Below are 12,021 nucleotides of genomic sequence, written 5' to 3' on the forward strand. Positions count from 1 at the left end.
TCGAATGCAGCGGAGATAGGCTCCAGCACCCCCCGCTACCCCGAAAACACTAATATTTTTTATAGTTGTATGTGAAAAATGTAAACAAGACATACAGTTGATGATATACTATATATAACATTTTCCTAATTTTGTCTTTTTGGTGTAAAAAAATCCATAAACAATACGTTGTTTTGTTATAATAAAGATGTTGGCAACATTCTAGCAACTTGTAGGTTTTCCATGCGCTCAGTATCTGTCAAAATTGCACTTCAAAAAGCATATTGTACCCTTATGTATACTGCCCAGTTAAGGTGGAAATACAAAAAAGCCGGAAGCATAAACCCCAGGTGGCAGACAATGATGGCATGAGGATGCTGTTTAAGCTTCCCCAGTCAAATGTTTGTCAATGCTGCTGTGCCAACCTGTGCGCCTGTCCTCCGTAACCTCACGTACACTTGTATGTGTAGGCTAACAGACCTAACAAATAGCATTATATGCATACAAGTTTTTTCCCCTCGGCCATCAGGCACATGAACAATAACAAGATCTGATAGCTCAGTTACAGCTCTTTTTATTACTAAATCTGTGTTATATGTGTTTTATGTTGCACGATTGCACCAAGAAAAATTCCTAGTTTGTGAACCCGTTCTCAAACAATGGCAATAAAAACTATTCTGATTCTGATTCTGACCAAACCGGTCTTCATGGTTTTTACCTTACTTTGAGCAATGTCTGTCTGAAATCAAATGTGATGCCAATGGTGAGTATTAGGAATATTCTTATTGCTTGTCTTGTCTTTAAAGACAATATCAGCCTTTACTGCAATACTGTGTGCATGGAAACGTGTTGAATCTGTGCCAAACAACAGCAATTAATCCTAGTTGTGTGTGCTACACTACAGGGAAAGGAGACAGAGGAGAGTGAAGCATTAGTCCACATCAGACTGTGCTCAAAGAGAGGCTGCAATAACAGAGATGGTGGAGAGAAGGAGAGTGGCAGCTGCTGCCTTGGCTGGCATCTCTGCTCTATTAGCCAAACCACGGCACTACTTCATGCACATGAGCGCCTCTGGCAGCCAGGCCAAGGTTGGGGACAAGGGTCGGGGGGGTGGGGGTGGGGTGTAGCTCAGCTGGGCCACAGAGCGTTGCTGGAAGGACCGCAGCTGGCTGCCAGAGTGCTCATTGCTCTTAAGCGCTGTGAACATGCACACCAATATAAGAGAATAAACATGGAGTTAGTGGAGTTAGCTGAGAACTGATGTGAAAATGACAACAGGCTGCTTACCCCAACACTGCTCCGATGATGGTGCCCGCCAGCAGACCTCGCAGGCCCAGGTTCAGCCTATAAAGACCTCCAGCCACAGCTAGGCATCCACACACACATACATACACTTTTATTATTGGTTCTCATGAATAAATGCACAGACAATACTATACACACACATATAATATATATGTATATATACACTACCGTTCAAAAGTTTGGGGTCACATTGAAATGTCCTTATTTTTGAAGGAAAAGCACTGTACTTTTCAATGAAGATAACTTTAAACTAGTCTTAACTTTAAAGAAATACACTCTATACATTGCTAATGTGGTAAATGACTATTCTAACTGCAAATGTCTGGTTTTTGGTGCAATATCTACATAGGTGTATAGAGGCCCATTTCCAGCAACTATCACTCCAGTGTTCTAATGGTACAATGTGTTTGCTCATTGGCTCAGAAGGCTAATTGATGATTAGAAAACCCTTGTGCAATCATGTTCACACATCTGAAAACAGTTTAGCTCGCTACAGAAGCTACAAAACTGACCTTCCTTTGAGCAGATTGAGTTTCTGGAGCATCACATTTGTGGGGTCAATTAAACGCTCAAAATGGCCAGAAAAAGAGAACTTTCATCTGAAACTCGACAGTCTATTCTTGTTCTTAGAAATGAAGGCTATTCCACAAAATTGTTTGGGTAACCCCAAACTTTTGAACGGTAGTGTATATATATATATATATAAATCCCAGAAACACCATGCCTATGCATGGTGGTGGTAGTATTATGCTCTGGGCCTGTTTTGCTGCCAATGGAACTGGTGCTTTAAATGGGACAATGAAAAAGGAGGATTACCTCCAAATTCTGCAGGACAACCTAAAATCATCAGTCCAGAGGTTGGGTCTTAGGCGCAGTTGGGTGTTCAAACAGGACAACGACCCCAAACACACGTCAAAAGTGGTAAAGGAATCGTTAAATCAGGCTAGAATTAAGGTTTTAGAATGGCCTTCTCAAAGTTCTGACTTAAACATGTGGACAATGCTGAAGAAACAAGTCCATGTCAGAAAACCAAAACATGTTGCTGAACTGCACCAATTTTGTCAAGAGGAGTGGTCAAAAATTCAACCAGAAGCTTGCCAGAAGCTTGTGGATGGCTACCAAAAATGCCTTATTGCAGTGAAACTTGCCAAGGGACATGTAACCAAATATTAACATTGCTGTATGTATACTTTTGACCCAGCAGATTTGGTCACATTTTCAGTTGACCCATAATAAATTCATAAAGAACCAAACTTCATGAATGTTTTTGTGACCAACAATTATGTGCTCCAATCACTCTATCACAAAAAAATAAGAGTTGTAGAACGTATTGGAAACTCAATACAGCCATTATGTTTTTTACAAGTGTATGTAAACTTTTGAACGCGACTGTAAATAAGTGTGTATATATATATATATATATATGCACAATTATGTGCGTATATATATATGTATATATACATACATTTAAGGGCTGTCAAATGATTAGTTTTTAATATGATTAATAACATTTTGCAATTGTGATTACTCTCTTGCAAAATTTAAATTACTTTAAGAAAAGACCACAATATTTGTACACAAAGGCAATTTTATTGTCAAATTATCATCCAGGAATGTTTTTAAACATTTTACTTGAATGCATGTCATTTAGTTGCACAAAACTTGGTAACAGTTTTATCTAAAGTTCTTTCAGGCTGTATTTTGGAGTGAAAATTTCTCCTTAATCATTTTTGTAATGACGTATGCATTGACCTGTTCACTCACTTTATAGCGGTTAAGGTAAAAGCTTGTACGGTCAACATCAATTGTATGATTAATCTAAGAGTGTACATGATTAATGCAAGACTTTTTTGTAATTAATCAATTGAGTTAACTACCGTAATTTCCGGACTATAAGCCGCTACTTTTTCCCCTCGTTCTGGTCCCTGCGGCTTATACAAGGGTGCAGCTTATTTACGGCCTGTTCTTCTCCGACACCGACGAAGAGGATTTCGGTGGTTTTAGTACGCGGGAGGAAGACGATGACACAATGATTAAAGACTGACTTTTCATATACCGGTAGGCTGGTTATTTTGATAACGTACAGGCGAGCACTTTGTATTACTTTGCACCGTTGTATTATTTGTACTCTGCACGAATGCTGTTCGCCATGTCAAAGATGTGAAAGTTTGATTGAATGATTGAAAGATTTATTGTTAATAAATGGGACGCTTTGCGTTCCCAAACAGTCATCTCTGTCCCGACAATCCCCTCCGTGGTAGCAGGAACCCCTATATACTACGCTAATTACACATCAAAACCCTGCGGCTTATAGTCGGGTGCGGCTTATATATGGAGCAATCTGTATTTTCCCCTAAATTTAGCTGGTGCGGCTTATAGTCAGGTGCGGCTTATAGTCCGGAAATTACGGTAGTTAATTTTGACAGCCCTAATATACATACACACGCACATTTTTTCATGCCGCTGTGCCACTTTGATATGTCTGTGCTGGCTGCTCAGTCCATACAGTATCAGAAACTATTTTACGATGGAAGCACGGTGAGCATTGTTTTTAACTGAATGGCAGTTGCAATTTATTACAAGCCCCTTATTGTAAAAACAATGAACTACAATAGGAGGTCTGACTTGGACAATGGGGGTAGCAGAAGAACTCCTGCACTCACCTCCAGCTGCGGCAAAATTGCCAAGGGTGTATTTGTCCCGGTAAACCGATAGGCCGGTGCTGACAGAACTGGAGGAAGGATGGAAGAACATGGGAGACACACAAAAAATGTAATCAAAACAAAAAATAATCTAGCACTTGCTCAATAAATTGTTGTGATGAAATAGCCAGCTGAAATTTAGAACTACAACTCTTAAGATAATGCATCACAATCGTAAAATGTCCACATAGACCTCTATGGTCAGAAGGGTATATACAGTATATATGATCAGAAGGGTATATACACTAAAACTTTGCATGCACATGAAACAATACAAACTTGGGTGCACAAGTTTGAAAGTATATTGGTACCTCGGCTTACAAGAGCACGTCGAGAGCTGTCTCTCGGCTAATTGTGATGCTTTAGGTTGCAAACAAAAATCTGGGTTATAAGTCTCTTCACTACTAGTTCACAATGTCACAGTGAACCCCATAAGAGATGCCCCAAACATTCATTCGTTTGAATTAGCTAAGAACTAAAAAGACAAAACTAAGTTTTGCCAACAATGGGGCAGAATAAAGTGAGTGTGAGGGACAGTGCTGACAACAATAAGCAAAGAAAAAAATAATTGAAAAACACGGTCGAGGTTTCGGTGTTGCCGATTTGGCAAAGCAGTACGAGCATAGCGTTGCTACGATAATCTACACCGTGCTGAATCATATTAGGTCAATAAAGGCTATAATAAGGCTGTAAAAGCTATAATAATTTCAGGTGTTAAAAAAGTTTTAAACAGAGGACATGTATTGATGAAAATATGGAAATCCTGATGCCCAAGCATTCGACCTTGAAGCTAATCTTAGGGATTAGCTTCGGGCTCAGTAAACACATACGACAGGCTAATCGCACCACTAGCTACACGAACATAGTTGTACACGTCGTTTCCAATGACACTAGGATGAGACAGTCAGAGATTACAAAGAGGAACATAGTTTAAACTTGTAATCTTGCGAGAAAGATGCAACGAGTACTTGTCATGGGCCCCATGCCTACGAGAGGCAATGATGAAAGGTATAACAGCTTAGTCTTGCTAAACAAGTGGCTGGCTAGTTTTTGTAGAGAACAGGGACTAAAGTTTATTGATAATTGGCCCTCTTTCTGGGGCAAGCCAGGCTTGCTGAGGAAGGACGGCCTTCACCCTAACCTGGAAGGCGCATCCCTCTATCTAGGAACATAGATTACTGGTTGAGTCACATTTGACTAACTACACTAGAGCAAGCTCAGACACAGGCAATTACAGTGCCTGTCAACCCGAGTGAGGAGTCAGTTAAGCTATAATTAACCAGTGCCAGGGTGGAAAATTCCTGCACAAATAGCATTTCTCGTAGAATTATATATGACTCACAGAATGTTTTTTTCTGCATTCTACTGAGGTGGCAAATTGTGAAGCGTTAAATCTATCACAACACAAAGCAAATTACTGTATCTCAAGATCCCCACCATATTATTCCTAGATGTGATCAAAATTATTGAGGTCGAAATAGACGTAACGTTAATAATATCAGTACTACGAATACCTAGGGTTGCAAAATTCCGGGAAAATTCAAAGTTGGAAATTTTGCATGGGAATTAATGGGAAATTAATGGGAATAAACATTGAATGCAACATGCTAGATCTTGCAGCATGATTATTAGCTAAAACAACCTGATTTAATGCAATTCAGTTGAATTTCAACCCTTCACAGTGCATTCCTTCATCACATGTGCAGTGCATTCTTCCATCACATGCACAGATCATTCCCAGCATGCTACACACTACAGCAGGGCTATTGAGTCCACACTAGTATTTGAGCCCAAGGACTTAATCCAGTCAGGTAAGTTTTGATGATATTACTGTGGTAAATATATTTGAACTATGGCATTTAAGTTTAATAGAGGTGTAATTGCTTGTTACTGTATGACTGTAGACTACTCCAGCAGACTTCCACTCAAGCTAGCTAGCTGTTCCTGTACTTGTTAAATGATTTTGGGGCCAATATCTCTAGCTAGCTAGGTTTATGTACCACCACAGTCTCATAATGAACCGAAAATATTTCTCTGTTAGCCGTGATGCTAATTTTGTCTATGTTAAATCCCATTCATTTATGCTAACAACGTTAGCGATCCAAATGTACCTTTTTTGTGATCTGTAAAGTTCAATTAGCAAATACTAAATCAAAACGTGTAGTTTTCTTTGCATTCTGTTCTGCTAGCCATTCTGTTGTCATACAAGAATGTAGGTTATAGTTTGATTTAGCATGCTGATTGAGTGTTTATTTATTCATCTAGCCTATTTCTATTCATTTGTGCATCAGTAAAATATTTTTAAAGACTACTCCAATTGTTTAGCTGACTATTTATATCTGTGTGTGGCATTGCATTAGTGTTTTACAAGCTTCTCATCTTATTCTACAGAATAAGATGGACATTGTCCAACTTTGAATAATCAAAAAATGGTCAAAATTTACAAACTTCCCGAGCTTAACTTCACGTGGTAAATTTCCGGAAAGTTTCCGGGAATTTACCTGAAACTTTCCACCCCTTTGCACCCCTACGGATACCATTAACAAAAATGCCTCAAAACAGCCCACTACCTTTAATATGGGCTTTTTAAATATTAGACCATTGTCTCCCAAAAGATTATTAGTTAATGAGGTCAGTAGAGACAACAATCTTAACGTCATTGGTCTCAAATGAATTTTTTCCACTTAACGAGGCATTTCCTCTTATACGAGTGCATATATTGCCCGTCCCCTTAAAAGGGGTGAAGGGGTCGCACTAACATTCAATAAAAACCTTAACCATAGCCTTAACATAAGTAATTAATATTTATCATTTGAGGTGCTTACTATGACGTCTGTCACACCGCTACCTCTCTGTCCGGCTGTTATCTATCGCCCCCCTGGGCCCTATTCGGACTTTATCAGGGAATTTTCAGAGTTTGTTGCTGATATAATTATAATGAGGGATTTAATTATCCATATGAATACCCCGTATTCATGGCGCTCCAGACTATAATTGATAGCTGTGGTCTTACACAAATAATAAATTAACCCACACATCGCAACGGTAATACAATAGATCTAGTCCTCGTCCGGGGTGTCACAACCTCTAAAGTTATGATACTCCAGTACACTAAAGTAATGTCCGATCACTACCTTATAAAATTTTAAAATCTGACTCATTGTCAACAAACTACTAATAATCAATGCCACCATATTAATGCTGCCACAACTACAACTCTTGCTGGCCTATTGTCCTAGGTATTGGCCACCATTCCCAAATTATGTGGGCTCTATCGATAACCTCACTAACAACTTAACCGTTGCCCTGCGCAACGTCATTGATAGTATAGCTAAAAAAGGCCCCTAAAAGGCATACCCCCTGGTTCACAGAGGAAACCAGAGTTCTTAAACTATCATGTAGAAAGCTGGAACGCAAATTGGCTGAACTTGAGGTTTTCCATCAAGCATGGATAGCTTAATAACTTATAAATACGCTCTTACCATAGCTAAAACTAATTACTACTTAAATCCCATCCGCTTCAATAAAAACAATCTTAAATATTTGTTTATTACAGTAGCATCGCTAACCCAACAAGGGTCTTCTCTGAATAGCTCCACCCACTTGGCTGACGACTTTATGCAATTCTTTATTAAGAAAATAGAACTCATTAGAGAGGAGATTAAAGATAGCACATCCCAGCTACAATTGAGTTCTATTAACGCAAATACGCATGTATATATTATATGTATATAGATATTGAGCTCCAAAATAATCGCTCTCTTTTTGAACAAATAACAGAGGAACACCTGCAACTCGTAAATGGGACAAAACAAACAACATGTTTACTTGACCCACTTCCTGGGAAACTTATCAAGGAGCTGTTTCTAATATTAGGACCATCAGTGCTAAATATTATTAACTTATCACTTTCCTCTGGTACTGTTCCCCTAGCATTCAAAACTGCTGTTATTCACCCTCGGCTCAAAAGACCTAACCTCGATTTTAACCTCATTGTAAACTACCGGCCGGTGTCCCACCTTCCCTTTATCTCGAAAATCCTCGAAACAATTGTTGCACAGCAGCTAAATGAACACTTAGCATCTAACAACTCTCTTTCAGTCTGGTCTCAGGGAAAATCACTCGACTGAGACTGCCCCTGCAAAAGTGACTAATGATCTATTGCTAACTATGGACGCTGATGCGTCATACATGTTGCTGCTACTTGATCTCACCAATGCTTTCGATATCGTAGATCATAACATTCTATTAACATGTATCAAAACATGTATTGGTATGTCAGACTTAGACTTTTCTTGGTTTAACTCCTATCTTACTGACAGGATGCAGTGCATCTCCCATAACAATGTGACCTCGGAGTATGTTAAGGTAACGTGCGGAGTTCAACAGGGTTCGGTTCTTTGCCCTGCACTCATCAGCATCTACATGCTGCCACTAGGTGACATCATACGCAAATAGGGCGTTAGCTTTCACGGTTATGCTGATGAATCCCAACTCTACATGCCCCTAAAGCTGACCAACACGCCAGATTGTAGTCACCTGGAGGCGTGTCTTAATCAAACAATGGATGTCCAACCACTTTTTGCATCCTAACGCTAAGAAAATAGAAATGCTGATTTTCGGTCCTGCTAGACCCCGACACCTATTTAATAATACCATCTTAACATTTGACAACAAAACAATTATACAAAGCGACTCGGTAAAGAATCTTGGTATTATCGTCGACCCAACTCTCTCGTTTGAGTCACACACTGAGTGTGAGCGGTATAGCTCGGTTGGTAGAGCGGCCGTGCCAGCAACTTGAGGGTTGCAGGTTCGATCCCCGCTTCCGCCATCCTAGTCACTGCCGTTGTGTCCTTGGGCAAGACACTTTACCCACCTGCTCCCAGTGCCACCCACACTGGTTTGAATGTAACTTAGATATTGGGTTTCACTATGTAAAGCGCTTTGAGTCACTTGAGAAAAAGCGCTATATAAATGTAATTCACTTCACTTCACTTCACATTAAAAGTGTTACTAAAACCGCCTTCTTTCATCTCCATAAAATTGAAAACATTTTACTGAGCTACTGCTGCATCGCCTTTGATTTGGTGAAAGTTAATTCTAGACTATAAATCATGTCTCTCTCGTATAGTAAAAGGTCATGGCCAAAAAGCCGAGAACTGGTCAACTTTCATGTTCAATTTACAACCGGACATGGCGAGAAATACACAAAAAGCACCTGTTTGCGTTTTTGTTTTTAAACCTGCGCGAGCAATATTATTAATTCTTCATCTAAACGGGAATATATGAATATACCCTCAGTCGGCATCCCACTGAGAACAGACATTGTACAGTAAGTGAATGTTTTTTTAATGTTCAAAAGTTGTATATCTTGTTTAGCACTTAGCAATACTACTACATGATGCTTAGTGTTTCACTAAAGCTGGATTTGCTTATTACTCAGCTTCTAAATCTTGTAGCTCATCCTCCGTATATTCAGGCTCAAATTTATAAGATTCTGGATCATCACTTCTCCCAAAGTAGTCGTTGAGTATTAGTGTTGTTGAGGGGAAAAGCAAACGTTGTGATGCATCGGCGAAATAATACGCTGCCGTATGCTTAACATAAGCAAAATATGTACATATTACATGTTTTTATTGAATGTGCCTGTTACTACATTCCATATATACTTACAGTGCGTATGTAAAACATTGATGGAGGTGTTTGGATGTTTTTAAGAGCGCTTTATAGATGGAATAGAGCGACTCCCATTACGTTCATTGTTAGCTGACTTTTGCTAGCGTTTATTTATGATTTAGAAAGCATGAAAGCAAGACAACATACGTGTTCTTGTCTTACGTAGACATTATGAATGATAGGAAAATTCACCAAAAAAAATTGCAGTTCCCATTTAAACTTCTGGGCACTCCATGCAGTTCGGTTGTATCAATGTATATTAGTTATACTCATTCAACGATTAGTCGAAGCAACAAAATACAAATTTAAGCTTTTTTCTAATCAAATTAAATAAATTGCCACAGCCCTATTTATGATACAAAACAGCATGTTTTATGTTAAAATGTTAAAGTTTTCTAGAACCAGCATTGATTTCAGATAGCACCACCGAAACAAAGCTAATTTAACTTCTAAGCCAAGGTACGAGGTTTTCTCCCATTTATACAGGGTAAATATAATACATACAGACTCAAATACCGATATATACAAAACCAGTGAAGTTGGCACGTTGTGTAAGTCGTAAATAAAAACAGAATACTATGATTAGCAAATCCTTTTCAACTTATATTCAATTGAATACACTGCAAAGACAAGATACTTAACGTTCGAACTAGTAAACTTTATTTTTTGCAAATATTAGCTCATTTGGAATTTGATGCCTGAAACATGTTTCAAAAAATCTGGCACGAGTGGCAAAAAAAGACTGAGAAAGTTGAGGAATGCTCATCAAACACTTATTTGGAACATCCCACAGGTGAACAGGCAAATTGGGAACAGGTGGGTGCCATGATTGGGTATAAAAGCAGCTTCCTTGAAATGTTCAGCCATTCACAAACAAGGAATGGGCGAGGGTCACCACTGTGAACAAATGCGTGAGCAAATTGTCCAGCAGTTTAAGAACAACATTTCTCAATGAGCTATTGCAAGGAATTTAGGGATTTCACCATCCATGGTCCATAATGTCATCAAAAGGGTCAGAGAATCTAGAGAAACCGAAAACCAACATTGAATGCCCGTGACCTTCGGCCCCTCAGGCGGTACTGCATCAAAAAGAGACATCAGTGTGTAAAAGATATATCACCACATGGGCTCAGGAACACTTCAGAAAACCACTGTCAGTAACTACAGTTCATCGCTACATCTGTAAGTGCAAGTTAAAACTTTGCCATGTAAAGCGAAAGCCATTTATCAACAACACCCAGAAATGCCGCCGGCTTCGCTGGGCTCGAGCTCATCTAAGATGGACTGATGCAAAGTGGAAAAGTGTTCTGTGGTCTGAGGAGTCCACATTTCAAATTGTTTTTGGAAACTGTGGACGTCCTGTTCTCCGGACCAAAGAAGAAAGGAACCATCTGGACTGTTATAGGTGCAAAGTTCAAAAGGCAGCATCTGTGATGGTATGGGGGTGTATTAGTGCCCAAGGCATGGGTAACTTACACATCTGTGAAGGCACCATGAATGCTGAAAGGTACATACAAGTTTTGGAGCAACATATGTTGCCATCCAAGCAACGTCTTTTTTATGGACGCCCCTGCTTATTTCAGCAAGACAATGCCAAGCCACATTCTGCACATGTTACATCAACGTGGCTTCATAGTAAAAGAGTGCGGGTACTAGACTGGCCTGCCTGTAGTCCAGACCTGTCTCCCATTGAAAATGTGTGGCGCATTATGAAGCCTAAAATACCACAACGGAGACCCCGAACTGTTGAACAACTTAAGCTGTACATCAAGCAAAAATGGGAAAGAATTCCACCGGAAAAGCTTCAAAAATGTGTCTCCTCAGTTCCCAAACATTTACTGAGTGTTGTTAAAAGAAAATTCCCCTGTGCCAACTTGTGTGCAATGTGTTGCTGCCATTAAATTCTAAGTTAATGATTTGCAAAAAAAAAAATATGTTTCTCAGTTCCGAAATTAACTATCTTGTCTTTGCAGTCTATTCAATTGAATATAAGTTGAAAAGGATTTGCAAATCATTGTATTCTGTTTTTATTTACGAATTGCTGGTAATTCCTCTTTGCCATCGTAGCACACCATTGCCAGAATATGTCTCACAGCGATGACTCAGTGTTTCCCACGTATTAATTTACAGTAACTGTAGTGGCCAGCCATACAATCCCCAGTCTGTTGTAAAGTTGGTTCACGCAATGTACTGTAACATATGTGACTTTGAGTGTGTGCCTCTACAAGATGGTGCCTGCTGACAATGATGAGGGACATGGGATGTCGGCGAGCAAGAGGGAAGTTGGCTGCATTAGCTCAGGTTTGCGTTCTGCGTGTGAGTGACTCGGCAGCCACTTAATTGTGACATACATTTA

At 39.4% G+C, this 12,021-nt stretch overlaps 1 protein-coding gene across 3 annotated transcripts in view; it reads right to left on the minus strand.

Moving 5' to 3' along the window:
- Positions 1 to 12,021, minus strand: part of timmdc1 (translocase of inner mitochondrial membrane domain containing 1) — a 38,913-nt gene that overhangs the window by 13,236 nt on the left and 13,656 nt on the right. For all 3 annotated transcript variants that reach the window (XM_062053994.1, XM_062053993.1, XM_062053995.1), the window contains 2 exons: positions 3,948 to 4,015; positions 1,267 to 1,345 (listed from right to left, as the gene is read on the minus strand). In XM_062053994.1, the coding sequence (XP_061909978.1) occupies positions 1,267 to 1,345; positions 3,948 to 4,015 (147 nt within the window). The remainder of the gene's footprint in view (positions 1 to 1,266; positions 1,346 to 3,947; positions 4,016 to 12,021) is intronic.

Source organism: Entelurus aequoreus, linkage group LG07 (assembly GCF_033978785.1).
Source record: "Entelurus aequoreus isolate RoL-2023_Sb linkage group LG07, RoL_Eaeq_v1.1, whole genome shotgun sequence".
Taxonomy (NCBI): Eukaryota; Metazoa; Chordata; class Actinopteri; order Syngnathiformes; family Syngnathidae; genus Entelurus; species Entelurus aequoreus.